Source organism: Chrysochloris asiatica, unplaced genomic scaffold, assembly GCF_000296735.1.
Source record: "Chrysochloris asiatica unplaced genomic scaffold, ChrAsi1.0 scaffold00158, whole genome shotgun sequence".
Lineage (NCBI taxonomy): Eukaryota > Metazoa > Chordata > Mammalia > Afrosoricida > Chrysochloridae > Chrysochloris > Chrysochloris asiatica.
Window position 1 is genome coordinate 6,135,641 of NW_006408676.1, and position 26,223 is coordinate 6,161,863.

Below are 26,223 nucleotides of genomic sequence, written 5' to 3' on the forward strand. Positions count from 1 at the left end.
ATCTTTCTCCCGCGGAGCGGCTGGTAGTTTCGAACCGCTGACCTTAAGGTTCGCAGCCCGATTCGTAACCACTACGCTACCAGAGCTCCTTTCATCTAAAATAAGTCACCTCAAATAAGTATAGTAAGTAGAGAGTGAAAATAGATCCTAACCAACACTCAAAAGAAATAAACACTGCTATTTATCCTTTCAGATACCTAAAATACATATACAAAAATACCACACTTTTTACATATCTAACCATACGTGATTGTAGCATTCAGTATTGTTTTAGTTGGCAATATGCTGTTGACATATTCCCTTGTTAATAAAAATTTTACTATTTCATTTTTATCAGAAACACAGTACTGAATTGTCCTCATGCAATAAACATAAAAAACTTTTTCCCTATATATTTTAAGTTATATCCAATTTGTAAAACACTGTAAACCAACCTGTGTACATACATATAACCTGAAATCCTATTTCACAATTTAAATGTTGGTCCTATTTCACTATTTAAATGTTGGTCTAAAGAACTTTTTTTTTTTTGTCTTCCTTAAAATATACATTGTTGAAATCTGTTTGAAGGATAATTTTTAGAAATTTACACTCTGATGATGTAAAAATATCTATTTTCTCTGTGTAACACTGTACATTATAATCTAACAAGTTGAGTTGTTTTATTTTCAATTTCTTTGACAAGTAGAAAAATTTAATAGCACATTTTCTCTTTGTAAGAGGGAGCTTCAAAAAGCTCATGGAAAATTTGAAAAGATAATGGAATTTTATCACAAACTTTTTGAAGCTTCTTTGTGTTTATTGTCTGCTCTATGTCATCTTTCTGTTTGTTGATGTAGTCTATCCATTTTCTATTAAGTTCAATTTTCCTTACCAATTTCTCAAAGCTATAACTATATAAAGGAAGCCATCCTTTGTCATATGTTACAGTTTTCCTAGTATGTTCCTTGTGTTTTATTTATGATGGTGCTAATAATTATTCAAGCAAGTGTTTACTGAAGAATTAGGTGGCCAGTAATCTGTATAAACTGAGCATGATGTTGAAAACGAGATGTAACCTTTTGTCTTGTCCGTTCTAGAGAGGCATAATTTAAAGCATGAAATAAGAAAATACCTATACAAAACTGTGTTCTTTAAAATAATAAACTATCAGCTTATTCTGAAAATGTCACAAACCTTTATTAAGCTTGTACATGTACAACCCATTTCATTGTCAATATTTTGTATATGTGCCTTCTATTTTTTCTTGATAAAACTTGACATTACTTTGTCTTTTTCATTAGGCTTTCTAAAGTTTCTTTTTCTTGTTATTCAGTTCATTAACATCTGGTCTTAATTCTAATACTTCTTTTCATCAAGTTTACTCACTTTCTCTAGCTTCTTAAATTACACATTTAGCTCATTTATTTTCATTCTTTTCCTTTCTAATATGAACATTTAAAAATATGCATATCCTTCATAAGCATTCTACAAGCCTTGTTATTATACAATTCTAAGTATCTTCAAATTCACTCATTTCTTCTTTTATCTTTGAGTTTATTAAAGAAGTTGTTAAGTGCCATTGAGTCGATTCTGAGTCAGAGCAAACCCAGCACAGGGTTTCAAAGGAGTGGCTAGTGAGTTTAAAGTGCCAACTTTTCAGTTAGCAGTCCAGTGCTTATCCTACAGTGCCACACCAGGACTCTCGAGTTATTGAGAGTATTTCTGGATTCTCCAAATGTTCTTTTCAACTAATATTACATTAAGCTAAAAGAATATAACCTGATAAATATACATTCGCTATTGTTTGTTAAGACTGGCTTTAAGAAACTATAACACATGGTCAAATTTTATAAGCAGTTCACACAAGTTTATACATATGTACTTCTGTTGGGCAAGGAGTTTTATACATGTCCATTAGGAACACATGTATCTTCCTGGCGTAGTAGTTTTTATCTTTTTAAGTAACTTTTAAAATACTTTTTCCTCTTAAACTCTATTTTGCTTAAAATTAATATGGTCTTTCTATATGATTTCCTTAGTATTCTTTTGCCATCCCTTTAATTTCAGCATTACCAATCATTTTAGATGTGGTTCTTAGTTAGACTTTAAGGTCTGTGGTTTGCACTTGACTACTATTCTAAGAGTTTGTCGTCCAAATCTACCTAGCAGTGCCACAGAAAAAGCTCCTGCTATCTGCTTACATGATGATCACACTGGAGCAGTTCTACAGGGTAATGTATGGGTTCACTACGAGTCAGAATCAACAAGCTTGGATTTCCTTGATTATTTAGAATTTATTTTTTTTATCCCTAAGTTTTGTCTATTAACTGGTCTGTTAAGTGCAACTGAGTCAGTTCTGGCTCATTGCAACACTGTATAGAGTGTCCGAGGAGTGGCTGGTGAGCTTGAATCGCTGACTTTGCAGTTCAAACCAACCTTGCAGTCCAGCGCATTAACCTGCAGCACCAATTTGTTAATATTATGGATATATTTAATTTGTATAATCTTATTTTGTGCTTTGTATTTACCAAGCTTTATATATTTCCTTCTAGTTTACCCCCACCAACCCCCACTATTCAGACTTCTCTTAAATTTTCTTCAATGCTTACGTTCCATTAACTTAGAAGTTAAGTAAAGTTACTGTATGTTGCTTATGATCTTGATGTGGGTGACGTCTACAGTAAACTAGCATCTCTAGTCTTTTTCCTCAATATACCAGGATCTTATGACACTTATTTTGTTTGCCATTTCAGCTCATCTCATGGGTTTTAATATTTTAACTTCTCCTTACTTTTCATTATCCCAATTAGTTATTGCCATTATTCTTGTTTTTTAGTGTCCATGATTATTTTAGATGCATCTGTCTCTATGTGTCTACCATAGTGGTGTCTACCACCACCAGTCTGTTAGTTCGTCATACTGTTATGGCTTGTGTGTTGCAGGAAGCTATGCCGCAAGTATTTTAAATCCCAGTAAGGCCACCCATGGTGGACAAGATTCAGCTGAGCTTCCAGAAGGAGAGATGGACTACTTAGTCTTATGTAGTTTATGAACATTTAGTCTTATGAATAACAGTGGAACACTGTCAGCACCAGATTACTGAATATTGAAACATGATGAAGAGCACTGGAATATTTTCAGATATAGTGCCAGAAGATAAACTCCTCAGGCTGGAAGGCAATCAAAATGCGACTGGGGAAGAGCTGCTGTCCTCAAAGTAGACTTGATTATGATATTGCAAATGGAGTAAAATCCTCAGAATCTTCAATTGCTGATGGGGCACAACTCAAAATTAGGAGACACAGCTGTAAAAATCCGTGTACAAAATAAGAATATAGGAAAATTGGAAACTGTAAAACAGAAATGGAATTAGTGAGCTGAAATGGACTGGTATTGTCCATTTTGAATCTAACAATCACATGGTTTACTATGTCAAGAATGATAAATTGAGGAGGCATAGCATTCATCATCAAAAAGAACTTATCAAGATTAGTCATTAAGTACAGTGCTATCTGTGATAGGATAATATCCATATACCTACAAGGAAGACCAGTTAATACAACCATTATTCAAATTTATGCACCAAGCACTAAAGCCAGTGATGATGAAATTGAATTCTACCAACTTCTTCAGTCTGAAATTGATCAAACATGCTATCAAGATGTATGGATAATTACTGGTGATTGGAATTCAAAGGTTGGAAACAAAGCGAAAGGATCAATAGTTGAAAAATATTGCCTCGGTGATAAACGATGCTAAAGATTTCATGACAGAATTTTGCCAAGACCAATGATTTCTTCATTGCAAATACTATTTTAAACAACATAAAAGACGACTATCACATGGATCTCACCAGATGGAATACACAGAAATAAAATTGACTACATCTGTGAAAAGAGTGGAAAAGCTCCACATCATCAGCCAAAACAAGGCCAGGGACCGACTGTAGCATAGATATCAATTGCTCAGATGCAAATTCAGACTGAAGCTGAAGAAAATTAAAACAAGTCTATGAGAGCCAAAATACAATCTTGAATATATCCCACCTGAATTTAGAGATCATCTAAAGAACATATTTCATGTATTAAACACTAAAGACTGAAGACTAGAAGAATTGTGGGATGACATCAATAACATCATACAGGAAGAAAGCAAAAGGTCATTAAGAAGACAAGAAAGAAGGAAAAAAACAAAATGGATTTCAGAAGAGACACTGAAACTTGTTCTCCAGTGTAGAGATGATGCTAAAGCATATGGACAAAGTGATGAAGGAGGTCCAAGAGCTGAACAGAAAATTTAAAAGGTCAGTTCAAAAAGATAAAGTCAAATATTGTAACGAAATGTGCAAAGACCTGGAGTTAGAAGAACAAAAGGGAAGAACACGCTCAGCATTTCTCAAGCTGAGAGAACTGAAGTAAAAATCTAAACCTTGATTTGCGGTACTGAAGGAATTCATAGGGCAAAATACTTTATAATAAAGAAAGCATCAAAAGATGGTCCCTGGTTGATGATGCATGGAGGGGATTGTAACCATGGCAATGAAATGATATGTGATAGGATGAATGTAAAGCTAACGTTCTCCCATGTAAACTATCACATAATTCACAATAAAACATTAAAAAAAAAAAAAAGAAGTCCCCCTCCAAGACTGAAACTCAAAGAGAACACATAAACTGACATGTAAGCTTGCTGGAGACCATGATGCTGTATTTGTGAGTGGAAGAGGGGGAAAGGCAGCAATGAAGAAATGAGCTGAGTTCAACTACATTCCACAGACTCCCATCGACCTTGAGATGAGAGAGAGAAGAGGAAGGGTTAGTTGGTCCCAAGTGTGGGGAGACTTGACTTGGGGACTCCTGGACTCATGGACAAGCACCTAGCGACAGAGGGCTAGAGCTGAGAGTGAAGCATCCAGCTGACATAAAATGGGGGGAAGAGACACAAGAATGCCCAAACTTGCTGATAGTACCCATTTGACCTAGCTTCGATGGCTTGATATTCAAAACTTGACTAGAGGAAAATAAAGAAATTTGATAAAGAAAGCAAGTATAAATTGCTACAATTTGATGAACTGGACCTATATTTATGGATACAGTAAGCAGCTCAAAACACAAGCCAAGAGGGAAGGAGTCTTCACATCAAGGATCAAACCTATCCCCTCTGGAAATAGGGTTGAAAGGGATGGGCAACTTAAGACATTGGTTACCTAAAATGGGGAAGAGGAGGCTATTTAGGCACAAAGTGGCTGGCTTAAAATTTTCAAGAGGGAGCTTAGTTTCAGAGTGCCCAGGGTAAGGTAGAATCCCCACTGAAGTTATCATCTTGTCTAGATGGGTCTGGTGAAAGAGATGGGGAGAGATTCATTTGATTTAATAATAATAATTATTATAACTAATTGTGATGGTCACAACTGTAAAACAGGTAGAAGTGGTGTAACAAAAAATGGGGAGTAGTCAATCTTGCATTCCTGGAACAGAGTATACTAGGACCATCAAGTGAGAGGAGCATAAGCAATACATAGGACCTTAACAAGAAAAGCAGCAACACCAGAGATGGAGGTAGAAGTAATGGCATGGAGAGACTGAGCAGCTGAGGACTCTAGACTGATGGAAAGAGAAAGGCTGTATGCTAGAGGCCAGGAGACGAGCTTCCAGAATGTGCTTTTTCGTTGTTTAAATGATTGTATATTTCTGCGTATGAGTTTTTTAAGGTACATCCCCCCTTCCAAAAAAAGGGGGGGAGGGTTTCTTGACAAAATAAACAATCTATGATGGTTACAGGGGGAAGAGGTAGTAATTCACATGCTAGTGGGTAGACATGCATTGAAATGGGTGACAAGGCAAATGGGTTGCATCTTAATGTAAAGAAAGGAAAATTCCTCACCACTGCACCAATAAAAAACATCCATATAAATGAAGAAAAGAATGAAGTTGTCAGAAAGACTTCATTTTGATAGGATCAACCACCAACACTCATGGAAGCAGCAGTCAAGAATTCAAAGGATGTATTGCATTAGGAAAATCTGTTGCATAAGACTTCTTTAAAGTGCTTAAGAGTAAAGATGTCAGTTTGAAGACTAATGTGTGCTTGGCCCAAACTATGGTATTTTTCAATGACCTCATATGCATGCCAAAGTTGGACAGTGAATAAGGAAGACTATAGAAGAACTGATGCATTTCAGTCATGGTGTTAGAGGAGAATATTGCTAATACCTTGGACTGCCAAAAGAACAAACAGATCTGTGTTGGAGGAAGTACACCCAGAGTGCTCCTTGGAAGCCAGGATGGCCAAACTTTGTCTCTTATACTTCTAACATGTTGTCAGGAGGGACCAGTCACTGGAGGAGGATATCATGTTTAGTAAAGAGAAGGGTCAGAGAAAAAGAGGGAGACATCCGGAGAGATGGATTGACACAGTAGCAGCAGCAATGTGCTCAGGTGTAGCAATAATTGTGAGGTTAGCCCAAGCAGTGTTTTGTTCTACTGTGTCCCTATGTTCTATAGGGTCCTTATGAGTCAGTACCAACTTGATAGCACCTAATAACAACATGTCTACAAATTTCTTAGCAAACATTTCTTCTTATATCACACTCCAGAATTCAGTTTCTATCTTCTTATTATCCTTTATAGAGTGTCATTAAGTGAGGGGATATTGGTGATAAACATCCTCCACTTTTTGTCTTGTTAGGCATCGTTGAGTGAGTTCTGACTCATAGCAACCCTGTATAAAATTTCCAAGAAGCAGCTGGTGCTGACCTTTGGTTAGCAGTCTAGTGCTTATCCTACAGTGCAACACAGGACTCTTAAAATTTCTATTTCACTTGTGTATTTAATAACAAGGAGTCCTTAAATGATACAAATGGTAAGACGCTCAGTTACTACCCAAGAGTTTTGCAGTTTGAATCCACATAGTTGTCTGAAAAGAATGGCCTGCTAAATCTATTTCTGAAACACCTTAGCTACTCAAAACCCTGTAGAGCATAGTCCTACGCTGAAACAGATGGGTAACAAATTGGAATCCACTCCATTACAATCTTTTTGATGTTTATTGTAAAATGACTTAGTTGGGTATAAAATTCTAAGTTAATTTGATTTTTCTGAGACATTAAAAATGGTTGACTAACCATTTTGCTTGAGATTCTTGTTTGTATTTGAATTTTTTTCTCCTATTGGTCTTTGTCATAGATTGAATTGTGCTCCGCCCGAAAGTATGTGTCAACTTGGCTGGGCTATGATTCTCTAGCTTGGCAGTTTTGAAATGATGTGATGTAACATGACAATTCTGTATTGGTCCTTCAAGACGTGATTAGATGTTGTTAAAGGTTTACAAGGAGGGGAATGGAAGAACAAGGCAGATGGGAGAACAGTTAGGCAGGTTTGCATTGGCTAAATGGGACAGAGGTAAATAATGATGTATGCACAACCTTGGAACAACAGGGCTCTGGGATATGGGGATTGATGCATGGTTTGGATGGATAAAAGGGGGGAAATAATGTTAAGATGCTTGGCTGTCTTTTGAATCTTGGTTTCCTTTGTACACCATTGTAAAATAGACACTTGAGGGGGAGAGAAAATAATAGCCAGAAATATCACCAAAGAAAGCCTGTAAGTCCGTCCTCTGTCTATTAATTGATTGTAATACCTAAAATGGGGCTACAACTTGCCCAGTTTAGGAGGCTTCCTGCAGAGCCTCTGAATTACATAAGAACATAGGTGGAATCCAGAATTGCATCCAGAATCTTCTGAGGTGGGAAATTTCCACTTGAAAGGACAAGCAGACCAGCCTGGAGCGGCTAGAAGAACAGAAGATACTTCTTGAAAGAAAGACCTACAGGAAAAATACAAAACAGTAACAGCAGTCCAACCGACTACTACAAGAACAAGCAAGTTGCTCACCTAGGACATCAAGGCAAGTGGTCGGGTCCCCTTAGGGCAAACCCCCTTCCAAGACTAAGACTCAAGGGGAATATACAAGTAGACATGCGCTCTGACTAGTGACCACGTTCATCACCGATAAGGGGAAGTGAGGGAAAAACAGCAATGAAGCTGCAAACTAAGTCCTACCACGTTCAAGAGACCCCTGTAAACCCCTAGGTGGAGACCTGGTTGGCCAGCAGTATGGCAAGACCTGGGGACTCCTGGGCCCAGAGTCAGTGACATAGCCACAGAGGACTAAAGTGGAGAGTGAAGCATCCAGCTGATAAGAAGAGAGGGCATATGCACAAGAACACCCATACATGCAGATAATACCCACTTGACATGGCTTCAATGACTGGATGATCAGAGCTCAACCAGAAGAAGATAGAAGAGGGAAAGAAAAAAAAAAAAGAGTAATCTGATACAATTTGATGAACGTGACCTACACCTATTGATGCAGTAGCTCAAAAGAGGGAACAAATCTTTATAGCGAGGATCATTCCCACCCCCTCCATACACAGAGTAACAGGGATGGGCAACTTGGACATTGGCTACCAAAAATGGGTACCTTTTATCTTACAAGAAGGAGAAGGTGAGAGAAGCAAGGAAAAAAAGGGACCTGGCTTACAAGCTTTAAAGAGGGACCTGGCTTACAAACTTTAAAAAGGTTTACAAATGGAGTGTAACACTCTTAATCTCATCAGAACCTTAATCCAATGTAAGAGGAGTCTCCCTGGGGTGAGTCCTGCAGTACCTTTTATCTTACAAGAAGGAAAAGGTGAGAGAAGCAAGGAAAGAAAGGGACCTATTACCACCAAGAAAGAAGAGCTGGGAACAGAGTGCATTCTGTGGACAAAGACACAGGTCCCCATACTGAGAATCTCCTAGATCCAGTGGAAGACTGATAAAACACAAGGAGATCTCCAAGGAAAGCCAGGCCTACAGGTGCTGAAAGGACCTTCTTGCAGAGTCAAAAGAGAGATGAAGTCTTCCCCTAGGGCTGATGATAGGAATTCAGTCTTCTAAATTGTGAAAGGATAAATTTGTTATTAAAGCCATCCACTTGTGGTGTTTGTCATAATAGCACTAGATAACTAAGCTCTTTATACATTTTGAATCTTTTCATTTTCTCCTATTAATTTATAATCATCATTGGTAGATTCATCTATCACCCAATTTTAGATTTTAAGATGACCTGTTATTTAAACAAAAAAACACAAAATTTTTTAAAGAGCTTTGAAATAAATACCAAAAATAAGTAAAAAAAAAAAAAAAATTAAGTAGTACTGGAACACAAGGAGAATTGCCATTAAGTCAGCTAGAAATCAGGAAGATGATCAGAAAATACGAACCAAATTAAACTGGGGTCATTTTTTCCATAGAATTCAGGTAGAAATGGCTATAAAGCCAGTATATTGAACAGATTTAGACTAAAAGGACACAAATTGAAGGGACTGCCAAAAAGACTGGCTTGCTCAATACCCTAACTCTGACTAGACATGATATACCCTAGAAGGATAAGTACCCTCCCAATCACTGTGGTCAGTGTCATATATTCTCTGGTCTTGACTGGATTAAAATGATTTGGTGTAGTAAATGCCCCCTTAACCTAGCCACCAGCCAAATGCAAATATATGCTATAGAAAATAACTTTACTCAGAACTTCAAATTACCTTTATCATTTTTCTAGCTTTCAATAAAATATAAAAAGATTATATGACATTATCAAAAATTTGTGCATCTCCTACTTCCACGGGGCCCAAGGATCTGTTCCTTTGTGTATGTGCATAGGATTGTTATGCGTCAGAAGCAACTCAAAGGCACTGAGGATGACAGGTTTTAGAGCCCATTTGGCTTGAAGCTTGGTGAGACTCTATAGCACTCATTGCACTTAGTCTCTCCCTTTGTCTCCTCCAAAGTGAACAGACCATAAATTCCCATAGCCGTTCTGTGCTGCACTAAAAATTGGGATTTAGAGTTCTGCTTTCAGTAGCAGGTGTAGGGAAGTGGCAGCAGCTAGCCTGGACCATGAAGGGGTCAGGAAGAAGCCTCTCAAACACCCAAGAACCAGACCAAAGATATTGTCAAGAAAAAAAAGGCTTCTACTCAGAAACCCAAAGAGTTAAAAGCTACGGTTATGGGGAAGGGTCAGGCCCCTAGTCACAAGCAGAATTTTAAAAAACTGGCAGAAAAATAAGGTGTTCTTTGTGACCGAGATAGTGATCCTTGATTCCACTCCTGTTTAAACATGGATTGTTTGCTTTAATAGCGCTTTCCTCCTGTAGTTATTAGAATAAAGTGTTGTCTGGAACGCTGTTGTACTCATTAGAATTAACTTTTGTTAAAAGCAAGAAAAGGAAGAAAAGGAAACCATATAGTGGTTCATCTCTTTAGTTCTTCTCACTAAGTCACTCCTATTTTAGCTGTGTGATCAAGTAAACCCTGCCAGAGTCTACTCTTAAAAATGCTGTAAGGTGTGAGAGAACATAGAGAGGCATTGGAGAGGGTATGTGGAAGAAATGCATGTGTTTAATGACATTTTTAAATGAGCACAACTGAGTATGAAGCCTCCGTCTCAATAGGGTTGGATGCATAGCATAACCAAACAACTCCCAAGATTGGTTTTCTAGGTTTTGAAGGAAGAGAACTTCGGACACCATTCTACTATTTCACTAAAAGGTGATCTCAGGATATAGCTCCTGTGGAAAGTTTAAAAAGTATCTCTGGGTGATAATCTCAGGCAGTCTGCTCTCAATTGATCTAGTTAGTCTAGCCTTTATTTAATAGTATGAGGATAACTCAGTCAATTGGCATAATATACTTTAAAATGCATCCTAGTAAATAGCATTTGGAGTCCTGTGACTAGCCATCTAACATACAACTACTGGTCACTACTTATCAGAAGCTAAAGAATGAGAAGGCAAGATCAGATGGTGCCTAGCTACCAACACTTACTGCTCAGACTGGGTTCACAATAGACGGTCCCAGGTAGAATGGAAAAAAAAATGTAGAAATGTCTGACTATTTTTAAAAGGCCAGACTAGACGATCAGTTCAGACTAGATGACTATCTGACATTATCACCCAAAGACTATGTTGACACACTGTGAAAAATACAACTGAATGAGTGGAAATTATGAAGCAGAAACCTAACTTTATATAAAATTTCACCAACAGCACAGTAAAATATTATTTTTTAAAAGATGCATATAGGAATAGTCATAGAAACATTATATCTATAGTGAGAAATTTAAAACCCATTATTCAACAAAAGAATGGATAAACGAATTGTGATTTACTAAAAACTATCATATATGTATACATACATACATATGTATATACACACACACAGAGCAATGAAAATCAACAAGTCACAGTGATACACAATAACCTTGTGTAAAATTAGTATATGTTGTTAAAAATCATAGTAAAAGTTACTTCTGCGGAAGACAGAGATTAGAAGAGGAAGTGAGGGTACTTCTTAAGCCTGGTAATGTTCTATATCTGACCCGAGAGAGAACTGCATGGACAAATTTTTTTTTTATATTTATTGAGCTTATTATGTCTTGTAAACAAAATGAACTTCTCAAGAGTTTCCCATGAGCTACAGTAAGTCTCTCCTGCTATTGTGTGAAAGAAAGCTCCAACCATTCATTACCCTGAAGCCTTAATATGCTGAGTGTGCATATGACGTATCCTTAGCAAAAGTGAAAAAGATTAACCGGTTCTATTGTTCACAAATACCCTTATCTTCTAGAAATCTCAGAAAAGTATTCAGTGGCATATGAAGCACAAAGTGCCAGTATATTGTTGTTAAGTGCCATCGAGTAGGTTCTGACCCATGGCGATTCTGTGTAGGGTTTCCAAGGAGCAGCTGTTGAGCTTGAACCACCAACCTTGTGGTTCAAACAGACTTTGTAGTTGAGTGCAAACTGGTAAAAGCCTATGTAACAACTGGGAACACCTGTACAATGACACAACATGGAAATACCTTACTCTTCTACTGATGTCATTTTCCTATCTGTCATAGTCTATTACAGTGCTATCAATATTTTCACTATTATTCACAGTCCAACTCAAATTGCAGCTCCTTCATGAATTTTCCTGATCATTCCAAATGTAAGTGACTTACTCCTCTGTGTATGTTTTATTCTCTCAAATCAAGTTTTAATTCTCTTAAAAACACCTTTCAATCAATCACACAGCTGGTACTCAGAAAATATTTAATGAATAAATGAGACTTGGAGAAAAAGGAGTTCAAAAGTCAGGATTAAACGTGGGCTACTTACTGACTTAACTGTTATAACTAAACCTTTGGAGCATGTTGAGGGCCTTGTCCCTCCACTTGACTCATTGTGAAGATGTGTAGGGGAGTGCCTAGTGTGCACAGCTGGGCAGTCACATCCTAGGATGAAGATGTCTTTCAGGAGTGACCAGCAAAAACCATTCCTTGGAGCATGCACAGTAGTAGCCTTTAGCCCTGACCCTTCAGCATGACCTTCCACGGAGGGTGGCTGATTTGACTTAGGTCAAATCTGGGATTCGAATCATGGTTCAGAGACAGAGTGTCATCCCTTAATATGGCCTATTAGCAACCCTATATGTGTTCACCATTGACTTCATCTTGGGCAGAACTTCATTTTGAAATCTTACTGCACAAACACTTTATTATCCTAGCTCCACAACTTTCTCAGAGAAATCATAAACAAACATGAGTCTTTCATGCCCAAGTATCCTAAGGACCCCAGCCAAGGCTCAGGAAGGCAGGGGTTGGTGTTGGCATTGCCTAGAGTTCTTCTTGTCTCCTCTGGCCAGATCATTTCCTCTCAATAAATCCTTAAGTCTTCTGCTCATATGAAACTGTCTAATACAATCATTCTTGGTCAGCAAAAGACAAGGAACCTCCATTGCAGGGTCGAGGGCCCCTCTACACTCCAATACCATAAACACATAAGAGTTTTAATGCCAAAAGGGGCCTCAAGAGATCATGTAATCCAACTAGCTCATCTTAACAATGAGAAAAGTAGGCCCAGAGATTTGAGGTGATTTGCAAAGGCAAATTAATATTGTATGAAGCTAAATCTATTGCCTTTTCTACTGTACAATTCCTCCACACCTATATGTATACAAATATAAATGTTGTTTATTATACAGTTATAAAAAGCACCCAAGGCAGCACATACATAAACATACTGAAAGACAGCTGCAGTACAGATGAAACATATCATTATAGGTTCTCCAAGCTTACAGCTACGATGATTACTATACACAGTGTATAAATAATAAATGCTAACAAGTGGGTAAAAAACAACAACAACAAAACACTGCAATGTTATTAAGCCAACCAATTCAATAAAAGGTTCAAGAAAAGTTTAGCTTACAGGAACTAGGAAGTCATATTTTACAGAAACTAGCATTGTGGAAGGAACCCTGGTGGTGTGGTGGGTTCACGCTGGGTTGCTAACCACAAGGTCAGCAATTCAAATCCACCAGCCACTCCGAGGAAGAAAGACGTAAATCTTTTCTGCTTCTGTAAGATTTATATCCCTGGAAACCCTTCACAGGGCTGCTATGTGTCAAAACCGACAAAACAATACACAAAATCAAGCACTGAGGGAAGCTAGTATTAAAGTACCATATCCATCAATGTTTTCTACTACCTGTTTATTAAGACAGACAGCAGGTGTGGCGCTGTATGATAAACACTTGTGTATGATAACCACAAACTCACCAGCCCTCCTCAGAATCCCTATATAGGGGAACTAAGAGTTGGAAATGACTTGCCAGCACTAAACAACATTTATTACGATGTAAGTATAAAACTGAAGAAGGAGCTCTGGTAGTGTAGTGGCTACAAATCGGGCTAACCTCAGGGTCAGCAGTTCAAAACTACCAGTTCTATGGGAGAAAGATGAGGCTATCTGATCCCGTAAAAATTTACAGCCTCGGAAACCCTGTACAAGGTCGCTATGAGTTGGAACCAACTCCACGGCACTTAACAACAACATGAAACTGAAGAGCAATGAGAAAAAAATAAAAATCAAAGAAAGTAATCAGATTCCACAAAAATACAGTCGTCACCATTAAAATACTATGAACTGTTAAGTAGAAAGTCAAGGAAAAAAAATTGAGACTTCACATATATATTTCATAAAGTTGGGTTTTTTTTTTTAAGTCAATTTGTTAATAAGAACACTTAAGGCCTTCTGTAAAGGAAAGAAGTCACACAATGGACATACCTCAGTTCCTGGCTTTCTGTAGTAAGGAGAGGAAGAAGTGACCAAGCTAGCACCTGGCCGTCATCTCCACTATGAAATTTATTATAATGCTTAATGTTCTGCAGCAGGAGCTGGTCGAGGCATTCCAGGGCCTTCTCTTGCACTGTGCTCTCACAGTCCATCACAACAGGGATGATTCCTGTCAGCCAAGCTTTTTGTATCTGGACACATCTAGGTTGGGCCTTAGGAAATGAAAATTATGAAATCATAAAGTCCGATGCTATTAAAAAAAAAGTCTATATACATAAACCACTGAAATTGTGACTGATGTTTTCAGAGACATATTAAAAGTAATCATACATGAAACTGCAAATTAAACATGAAGTGGAAAAAAAAACACAAAAAGAACTACCCAGAATTCAAAATGTCAGTGAAAACAATGTTCAACCACCCGTTATTATAAATCAATGTGATGAAATTCTAAGCACATGCAATTCAAGTCATAATTTTATTACTTGAGTGCATATACTTTTTTTTTTATTAATGCAAGATAAAAGCAAATAATTATTTAGCCCAAGGAACAACTGAATAGATGCTGACAAGAAAAAAGGTACAATGCTTACTCTGCCTTCTATTATGAATATACTTTAGAAATTCATTAAATGCTAATATATTATAACTAAATTAGACATAATGTTAGTATATCTGCTCATTTGGCAATATCATCAATATACGTGTTAATAGACAAAAATTTATCTAGGCTTAACCAAATTAATTTAAAAATTTATTTTTCTATGCGAGATTTCAGTTGAAGTCAAGTAAAGGCTAACCATTAGTAATCTCCAGCATTGTTTTTAAATGCCATAGAGTTGGTCCCAGACCACAGCATCCCAGTATAGAGTTTTCAAGGAATGACTGGTGAGTTTGAACTGCCAATTTTGTAGTTCAAACTGACCTTGTGGTCCAGTGCTTATCCTACAGTGCCACACCAAGACCCTATCTAGCATTAGTAACTAATTAATTATATTTACTATGATATAAGCTGTAATGTGAAATTAAATGATGCCTCTTCCTTCTGCTTTCTTCAGTGGACTTGGCAGACTTTCCCATGAGCAGCATTAACATTCATTACAGGTAATTATCACACTAAGTTGTGTTTCATGCCAAATAACCATGCACAAGATACAAAATTCCCTGCCTCTTACCATAAGAAGTTCAGTAAGGGATTGTAGGGCCTGCTTCCGGACAGACACTGCAGGGTCCCGACACTGATCCTGCAGAATTGACAAGTCTTCCTGCATGCCCGATACTTCACAGTGCTTTAAAATGCTCACTAGTACCTGGAAGGCATATATGCAGCATAACGTGATGACTGTGTATAATAGCAATACAAAACTACAAACTGTAAACCAGGGGATACTTCCTTTAAGTTTGTGGTTTTTAAGTTTGGGTTCATGGATCCATTCCTCCCTCCTGCAACATCCCATCTTTTGGAACCTGATGAAAGCTAAGGCCTCTCTCTGTAGCAAATTTGATATGCATTATGTAACCAAATATTTTTATAAATAATTTCGGGGGGTTCATGAACCCTACTGAAGCTTGTCCATGACTCATCCAGGTCTTAAGAATCTCTCTAAGAAAAATAAATTAAGGATATAAATCTGTGATTATTAAAAAGGCAGCACTCAAGAAAAACCTTAAAAACAGACAATCCTTTAGTTCATCTATATAATTCTGATATAAAGGATATGAGTCAACTATCAATTTAATGAAAAGCAGGTTAATTAATGTATAGAACCTAAGCATTTTTCAAAACCATCTTTTACACTTTCATGATTTTAATCCTTATGAAGATAGCACAGAAGGGGGGGGGGGGGTTAGTATAGAAAAAATTCACACCTGGAGTGCAGATTTCCTAACATTGGTCTTCTCATCCTTGATTCTCTTCCTCAGCATTGCCATGACACATCTTTGTGCTGAAACATCACCAAAAATTCATTATGGTATGAGAAAGAATTACACATTAACTACATTTCACCACACAATACTAAAAAGTCTTCTTAATTAGCTGTTTTAAATGCTAAGAAATCAGAGAATGAAACTGTATGCAAAAACAAAGAAAACCTACTGATTAACAATAATGCAAAAGCAGGCCAGTGTAATAAAAAGGGTATACTGGGAGGATTAAAAGCCTGATTTTAAACCCCAGCTTCTACCTCTAATTTTTTTTTCTTCAGTTCTTTCAGCATAGAAATGCTTAGTGTTCTTCCTTTTTTGGTTTTCTAACTCCAGATATTTTCGTATTTCACGCTATTACCTTGTCTTCTCTTGAATAGCCCTCTGAAATTTTCTGTTCAGCTGTTTTGCTTCTACATTTCTTTCAGTTGCTTAAGTTTCTCTATATTCAAGAACAAATTACAGGATTACTTCTGACATTGATTTTGTCTTTTCTTTCACTCCTGTCTTTACAATGACCTTTTACTTTCTTCCTATACAATGTTCTTAATGTCTGCCCACAGCTCTTCTGGTCTTTGGTCATTAGTGTCTAAAGTATCAAATCTGTCCTTGAGATGGTCTCTAAGTTCAGGTGGGATATGTTCAAGTTCATTTTTTGACTCTCATGTACTTGGTTTTAATTTTCTTCAGTTTTAGCATGAACTTGCATATGAGCACTTGATGGGTCTGGTCCACAGTCTATTCCTGACTATCTTTTCCCACAGATTCAGTCAATCAGATTCTTGTGTATTCCATCTGGTGAGGTTCATGTGTATAGTCGCCTTTAATATTGTCTAAAAAAAAGTTATCTATAATGAATATGTCACTGGCTGTGCAAAATTCTATCATGCATTCTCCAGCATCATTTCTATCGCCAAGGCTGTATTATCAAACTACTGATCCGGCCTCTTTGTTTCCAACTTCTGCATTCCAATTACCAGTAATTATCAATGCATCTTGATTACAGTCTGAAGAAGCTGATTCAAATTTATCATCACTGGCTTTGTGGTTGGTGCATAAATTTCAATAATGGTGTTAAATGGTTTCCCCTCTTGGCTTATGGATATTATCCTACCACAGACAGCACATGTATTTTGTTATTGCTGCTAAGTGCCAGCAAGTTGGTGCCGACCCAAAGGGACCCTGTATATGTGCTTTATGATAGATTTTACTTATTTTTGACAATGAATGCAACAAATACCATTCCTCTTGAATTTTTCGTTCCTAACATCATAAACCATATCATATGAAAGTCTGATTCAAAACGGTCAATACCATTCCATTTCAGCTCACTGTTATTAACTACTATTGAGTCGCTGTCAACTTACAGGACTCTGCATGGTTTTGTTTGGTTTTAAAATATTTTATTATGTATTATATGATAGTCTACATAGGAGAACATCAGCTTTACAATCATCCTATGGTATAACATTTTATTGTCATGGTTACAAACCCCTCCATGCATCATCAACCAACCTGCAAGGCTGCCCCCTCGGTCGTCAGCACACAGCCCCGCTCCCTCTGGTCTAGAGTCCCCAGCTGCCCCATCTCTCCATGTCATAGTCTCTGCCTCTATCTCTGGCATCACTGTGTCTCAGGGTAGGTTCCCACACTCCACTCTTCTCCCAGGGACCTCCACTCCTAGACTGCAAAGTTAATCACTCCCCTCCCTTGCTACAAAACATCTACCTTTACATTTCCAACCCTCACAATCAGTCCTGATAACAATTATTCACTATTATAACACAAGAGACCTATCCCCATCTCCTTTCATCAGCACACAGCCCATCTCCCTCTGTGGGTTTAAGGTCCCTAGCCACTCCATCTCTCCACGTCATCGTCTCTGCCTCCATCACTGGCATCACTGCTTCTCTGGGTAGGGTCCTGCTAGCCGCTCTTCTCCCTTGATGGTCCCAGGAACCTCTGCTCCTAGACTGCAAAGTCAATCACTCCCCTCCATTTGCTACAAAACATCTCCCTTTACATTTCCAACCCTCACAGTCAGTCCTGATAACTATTATTCACTATTGTATCACAAGGGACCTATCCCCATCTCCTTTTATCAGCCCTGCCCAGACAGACTGGACACTATTCAGTGGAGATTCTACCTTCCTCAACATCCTCTGGATCTAGGCTCCCTCTTGAAAGCTTGTAAGCCAGTCACTTCTTGCCTTTGTAGCACCCCCATTTTGGGTAGCCAATGTCCAAACTGCCCATCCCTGTCTACTACTCTGTGTATTGAGGGGGTGGGAATGATCCTTGCTGTAAAGATTTGTTCCCTCTTTTGAGCTACTGCATCCATGGGTGTTAGGGCAGGTTCATAAAATTGTATCAGATTCCTCTTTTTTCCTCTTCTTTCTTCTTCTAGTTGAGCTCTGATCATCCAGTCATGGAAGCCAGGTCAAGTGGGTATTATCTGCAAGTGTGGGTGTTCTTACGCATATGCCCTCTCTTCTTATCAGCTGGACGCTTCACTCTCCACTCTAGTCCTCTGTGGCTATGTCACTGACTCTGGGTCCAAGAGTCCCCAGGTCTTGCCACACTGCTGGCCAACCAGGTCTCCAGCCGGGTACACAGGAGTCTATTGAATGTTGTAGGGTTTAGTTCGCAGCTTCATTGCTGTTTTTCAATCACTTCCCCTTATTGGTGACGAACGTGGTCACCAATCAGAGCACATGTATGCTCGAGCATTCCCACTGAGTCTTAGTCTTAGAAAGGGGCCTGGATGGTGTTTTCAAGGAGCAGCTAGTGGGTTTGAACCACTCACAAATACTTAGGATATCAATCTTTATACATTCCATTTCATATTTGACAACTTCCCATTTTCCTAGATTGATAGTTCATAATTCCATGTTATTAGTAATGGGTGTTTGCAGCTGTTTATTCTCATTTTGAGTTGTACTCCATTAAGAAATAAAGGTCATGAAAGCATTGCTGAATCCAAGTCATTATTGTCAACTCTACTTTGAATAGGGAACTCTTACTCAGTTATATTTTGGAGTATGACTGAAATTAGCTAAAAGGAGAGAATACCAGAAAGACGTTTACTTGTGCTTTATTGACTATGCAAAGGCTTTCAACTATGTGGACCATGACAAACTATAAATAACATTGCAAGGAATGGGTATACTAGAACACTTAATTGAGCTTATGAGGAACCATTACAACAAAACAAGGCGACACTGAATGATTTAAAAGCAGCAAAGATGATGTGCATCAGGGTTATAACCTTTTACCATACTTAAATCTGTATGATGAGAAAATAATCCGACAAACTGGATTATATAAATAATGTGACATCAAGATAGAAGAAAGTTTTTCAAAAGTAGTTTGTCAGGCTTTTCTTCCAAGTCATCTCTGGGTGGACTTGAATTTCCAACTGATACAAAATAACTATCAGACAAATAAGGCTGAATGAGAGAAGAGACACTGAAAAATTCCTTCAGCCAGGCTAAGGATTTTCTCACCCGTTTGGAGAAGGGCATGGCATCTTAATTCTGATATTACCATTAAAATGATGTATATAATTTGGAAAGACAATGTTCTCTTTGTCAGTTCTTCACTGAATTGTAGCATAATAATAACAACAGGAGACAATTACTGAATAATGTGTAAGGCATTTTGCAATCTGAATGATTAGCTCATGAAAGATGGAAAGGCAACACATTGTGATTCTTCAGACCAAATTTCAGGATGGGATAAGGAAAGACAAGTTAATAAAATGTAAAAAAGATGTGATATCTGACCTCAAGGCAAGACATGAGAGATTTGAGATTTGGGTGACAAACACTTAAGCATGTTTACCAATCTTTATGTATACACAAATATGTACCTATACCCACGATGAAAATAACATTTGTATTATTTTATATTTTGAAATGTATTTGAGCAAGATTTTAGTTTGGTAACCACTGTTAATATGGCTGTTCGTCTTTCTACATCACAAAGAACACTCTCCCTTAAGATTTTTCCAATATGACATTTAAAAAATAAGAAAAAAAAGATAGGAAGAAGACTAAAAAGCATCTATGACAGGCAGATGATACAACCTTGCTGAAATCAAAGAGGACTTAAGAAAGTTAGATATTGAATAACAAAGACAGTTACAATTTTGAAAATCACAATGAATCCTACTGTTACTCACAATTGAATTATAAAATTCTATCAGCAGCTTCCCCCACCCTCTTTCACCAGATACATCTAGAATAGAGGAAAACTACTCATTGGAAATTCTCCCTTGTCCCCCCTCATTCTGAAACTATGCACACCTATGATACCTTTTAAGTATATCCCATTTTTGTGTTTATATCCCATTTTTTATAGCAAATTTCTACACTGCCCATCCCTATCAACCCAGTATTCTGAGGAGAAAAGCATGTTTCTTGATCTTAAGAATCTTCCATTTTGAGCAACTGCATGCATAAGCAAAAGTCCAATTTATCAAATTGTAGCAATTTATACTTGCTCAAGAAGCTCTGGTAGCATAGCGGTTACGAATCGGGCTGCAAACCTTAAGGTCAGCAGTTCGAAATTACCAGCCACTCCAGGGGAGGAAGATGAGGCTTTCTGCTCGTATAAAGATTTACAGCCTCAGAAACCCTGTACAGGGTTGCTATGGTCCAGAACGGACTCGAAGGTACTTAATCACAACAACAACAACAACGTATCAAATGTCTTTATCTTCATCTGGTCGGGGTCTGGTCAACTCAGCCCTAGACATCCAACCAAGCTAGGTCAAATGGGTACCATATTGCAAGTTTGGGAGTTCACACCCACTTCCCTACACTTCAGATCAGGTGGTTCTTTCATTTTGTCACAATCCTAGCCCCCAGGGGCTCAGGAGTTCACACAACTCCCTAAACTTCAGACTGGCCAGCCAATCCTCTTCTCTCTCACCACTAGTCACTGTGGACCACATCAGTGGGTGCCAATAGAACATGCCCTAACTCAGCCCCTCTCTTTATTGCTGTGTTTCCTCCACTTCTACTCAACAAGTAGACCCAGTTGGTTAATAGCAAACATACCAGACTGTTCATCAGCAAACTGCTTACCAGTTCCCTTTAACTTTCAGTCCTAGAAGGAAGTTTTCTCTAATGGGCAACAGACTTTTCTTCCCTTGATGACTCCAAGTCAAACAGCTTGCTTGAAACTCAAAAAAAAAAAGAAGCATGCCTCCACCCTACAACCTTTTTCATTTTGACTCCAACCATCCTTGCGACAGCACTCTCTGCTTCACATCTGGGTCTGACAATCCATTGCCATGGCCACACTGAACTCATAGCAATACTCGGAACTCTGGGGTCTATTCGGGAAAGCAACAGGGTACAATTTAGGATCAGAAAAACTTACTATGCAACACTTCTCCAGTCAGGAACGCCTCTTGTGTGACATACTGGCAGGTACGTTTCACTCTAGTCTTCAGCCTCTCAGCCATGTGGCCCCACGGCCTCTGCCATGCTCCATGATGCTAACAAGCTCCTTTAAATGGCCAAAGGACACATTCTGCAAATCAGCCTCCTGCCTCTAGTCACACAACTTGTACTCAGTCCATGAGTCTAGATGCCCACAGCTACAGCTCCATGTCACCTTACCACCTCTGCCACTGCCACTGCCGGATGGCAAATCTAACTCATCCCAGCCTTAGAGTTTTATATACCTTATCTACATTGTCCAATGCAATCATCTGGTGGGAATTAAGAAGGCACTGGGCAGAAAAGCTCTATCAAGTAAATTCAAGGTACCACAGTTTACAACGACCAATTCAAAACTAAAATCAAGAAAACAATTCCATATAAAATAATAAAAATAAATACTATACTTAGAAATAAATATAAAAACTAGAAGTACCAAGTATATGACAAAATAGGTGACTGTGGGGCCTCCTAAAATTCAGACACTATGTGCATTAAATGCATCAAAAGATTTCACTGAAAGAGCAAAAACGGAGCCAACAGACTGGGAAACTTTTTTTTTCAGCGACATATTATACAAAGGATTAATCTCAAAATTGGTAGAAAACTACAACACCGTTACAAGAAAAAGGCAAACAACCCAATAAAAAACGTGCACAAAACATGAATGGACACTTCATTCAGGCAACAAACATTAAGAAATGTTCAAAACAATTAGCCATTTGTTATTGTTGCTGTTGTTGTAGTTGTTAACTGCCGTCGAGTCAATTCTGACCCATAGTGACCCTGTATAGGGTTTCCGAGGAGCATCTGGTGAGCCTGAACCGCCGACCTTGCAGTTCAAACGGCTTTGCAGTCTGACGCAAAAACCCACAGTGCCACACCAGGCCTCCATTAGAGAGATGCAAATCAAAACAAGATATATTTTCACACCAGAATTAATAGCAGAGTTCATTAAAACAGAAAACAACAAATGCTACCATGATTAAGAAGAGACCTGGACCTTCCTACACTGCTGGTGGGACTTCAAAATGGTTCAACCATTGTGGAAAACAGTATAGCACTTCCTCAAAAGTTGTAAATTGTTGGATTAACCCAGCAATCCCTCTGCTTGGTATACATCCACAAGAAATAAAGAGACAGGACAAAAGTTGGTATATGCATACCAATATGCATCACAGCACTATTTACAATACCAAAAAGATGGAGACAAACTAAATGATAATCAATGGAAGAATGGATAAACAAACTTTGGTATATACATACACAATGGAATACTATGTCATGTTGAAGAATGATGAATCTGCAAAACACCAAATATATGGGTGAACCTACATGACATTATAAGGAGCTCTGATAGTGTAGTAGTTACGAATCGGGCTGAGAACCACAAGGACAGCAGTTCGAAACTACCAGCTGTTCCATGGGAGAAAGATGAGGCTTTCTGCTCCTATAAAGATTTACAGCCTTGGAAACCCTGTACAGGGTTGCTCTAAGTGGGACCGGACTCCACCACCAGAGGACATTATGCTGAATGAAATTAGTCAATCACAAAAGGGCAACCATTGTATGAAATCACTATTATAGGAACTCAAGAACAGGTTTTCACTAAAATATTATTTGATGTTAACAGGGTTCAGAGGGAAAAGAAAGTAAATCACTTAATAGAGGGCAGACACATGTTAATTCAGAAAATGGGGAGTGTAATGTACAAGTGGTTACGAATCGGGCTGCGAACCTTAGGGTCAGCAGTTCGAAACTACCAGCCGCTCCGCGGGAGAAAGATGAGGCTTTCTACTCCCGTAAAGATTTACACCCTCGGAAACCCTGTACAGGGTCGCTATGGGTCGGACCCGACTCGATGGCACTTAACAACAACAACAATGTACAAGGAGGAGGAGGACAACATTCAAAAAGGAGGTTGGCAGAAGAATGAAGACAGGTGAAGACACAAGGAGGTATGCATGAGCTAAATAGTGATATATACATAACCTTGCAACAACAGTGTTGTGTGACTAAATCTATGGACAGAGATATAGGCTAAACAGGTATGAGAGGAAGAATGGGAGTATAGCTACAAATATATGAGTGTTTAAATGAGTATTTAAAGAGAGTATCTGAAAATGAGTTATTTACTTTTCCCACAAACACAGCTACGAATGTGGAGAAGCATACATTGGCAGGGGTCATGATGGCTCTGATAAGAAATACATTGCAACAAGATCAGAAGCCAGGTCATGGAGGAACAGAACAGCAAGATACCCTACACATGAAAAGCTCATTGTTTTAGCAAAGCGACAATCGAGTGTCTCCCTGGTTGGCAAAGCTCTAGGGAGAGCCTCATGCGGGGGACTTGCAGTCTCTGTCTTTTCCTTTTATGAATAGTTCATTTTTTATTTTTCTTGATTTTATTATAGAAATTTTAAGTAGAACTCTTCAACAATCATATTACAGGTAGGGACCATGATGGCTCTGATCACAAATACATTGCAACAACACAGAGCAGCGAGAGACCCTATGCATAAAGAAAGCCCATTGTACTGCAGAGCAGCAATGGGTGCCTCGTTGATTTGGCAGAGCCTCAACAGGAGATTTCATGCGGGGACCTTGCTGGCTTTGTAGTTTGGCAGAGGCCATGTCACCAAGGGGCAGAGCAGTGGAGGACCCTAAGCATGAAGGGCTCATTGTTAAACAAGGCCACAAAGGGTCTCCCCTTGGAAGGCAAGGCCCCAGGAGGCATCTCATGTGGAGACTCTGCAATTTCTGTCTCTTTGTTTTAATCAGCTTATTTTTAATATTCTTGATTTTATAATAAAAGTTTTCAGTAGGATCTTAGTAAGAATTATATTAGAGATTTGAAACTTGTTTTTAGGCACCTTCACACCATATTCAATCATGCATAGTCCTAAAAAATGCTTTTCACACTAACAATAGGTTTCACCACTAGGAAAAACCAGCCAAAGTTTTTCCAAGTCCAGGTTTAAGATTACATTCAACATTCTGTGTAGTTTCAGTCAGGGACATTAAGACCTCTAGAAAATTAGCTAAAAATGCAATTTAGGATTAAGGGAATAGTAATAGATCATAAGCAGAAATTTAACTAGATGTTTTCTATAGAGAAGTTTTTTTAGTGTAAGGAAGTTGTTCCATTTCTTCTTAAATACAAAACTTTATGCTTCTTGTTTTTCTTGTTTAATCAATCACGAGAAACAACTGTGTTGTCAGTTACCATAGCAAATGATGTTTAGGTACATGTTGTGATTAATAAATCTATAGAAAATAATAGGTGAAGGTAGAAATAGGAGTTAAGATTTAGAATTATGTTTTAAGGTTAACGTGACATTTTTAGAACAATAAGGTTTGCTTACAGAAATCAGATATTGTCTAACTACGTAAAGGGGAAACAAGGAAGATTTTGATATTCTTGATGCTCTATATTGAAATGATTAATATGTATGATTTAGACCACTACTTTGAAAAGAAAGATTAATAGATTGATGGTATAGAATAGTATAAAAGCTGTTTGAGAATCTGAAAAAAGAAGGAAAAAAAAGAGGAGAAATAAAATGTGAGAGGAGAAGACTCACCATTCATCGAGACACGCTGATTTTGTGAGCTTCATTTCTTCGCCGACACCATGCATCCCTCTAAGGAACCCCCAATAAGTGTGTCGTGGCTGGTCCGTGACAATATATCGGGTAAAATAATGAAAACTTCTTAGATATTACCAAACACCTTAAAGCAATGCGTAGCTGGGCCTAGGAGCTCAAGACCATTAGTCTTAGGGGATACCGTGGTCAACTGGCATAACACAGCCCACAAGGGCAATATTCTACATCCTACTTCGTTGAGTGGTGTCTGGGATCTTAATTAAAAGCTCATGAACAAGAACAAACAAGATGGCGGATCGGGTAGACGTGTAGCAAAGAGCTCCGCCAGCAACAACACAGAATACCCGACCAAGCAGGCTCAGAGGATAGTCCCAGAACTCCAAACCACATATAAAGGAATACTTAGAAGGCTGGAAGGCTCACAGCTGAGGGAATTTGTGGCAGAAGCAAGAAATCTACTGCTTTCTAGTCCGGGACGCTGGGCTGCTCCAGGAGCCGCCATCTTGGGTGAGACCACGTGGAGCGGCCACAGACACCTGGCAGAACAACAGAGATAAAGGTGTGGACATTCTTTTCTTTTGGTATCTGTTCATTGGTCCCTTGCTGTCTGCACAACTTCATTCGGGTGACTATAGGGGTGCCTGAGCTAGTGGGCACGCCAGCCCCACCCTCAGAGGGTTCTACTACGCATGTGCACAGATCTCCTCGAAATTTAAAGAGACAGTTTCCAATTAAAACCAAATGGCCACAGCCAGCCCTGAACTGCTTCCAACTAGAAAAAAGGCCTGTACAGGGATTGGGGAGTGGGACAAGCAGACAAAAGAGGAAATAAGCCGAAAATTAAATCCTAAGTTACGTCAAAACGATCAACAGTGGTATCCTGAAACTTCTCAGGAAGAAGTCTGAAAAGGGAAGCCCATTTCCTGATCACATCTACCTGGAGGCATTCAGAAAGCATAAAAAATACCAAAATACACACCCATCTAAGTGTTAAGGCCACAGATAACGCCTGAAGATGCCCAAAAAACAGAAGCAGATGACCATATCTGCACATGTCCAGAAACGAGATTAAGTGACTGAGGCAAATGAGC

General features: G+C 38.5%; 1 protein-coding gene across 1 annotated transcript in view; it reads right to left on the reverse strand.

Moving 5' to 3' along the window:
• The window catches only part of NCAPD3 (non-SMC condensin II complex, subunit D3), a 152,144-nt gene that overhangs the window by 70,892 nt on the left and 55,029 nt on the right, over positions 1–26,223 (reverse strand). The window contains exons 14-16 of the mRNA XM_006871006.1: positions 16,015–16,091; positions 15,321–15,455; positions 14,137–14,357 (exon numbers count right to left, since the gene is read on the reverse strand). Of these exons, the coding sequence (XP_006871068.1) occupies positions 14,137–14,357; positions 15,321–15,455; positions 16,015–16,091 (433 nt within the window). The remainder of the gene's footprint in view (positions 1–14,136; positions 14,358–15,320; positions 15,456–16,014; positions 16,092–26,223) is intronic.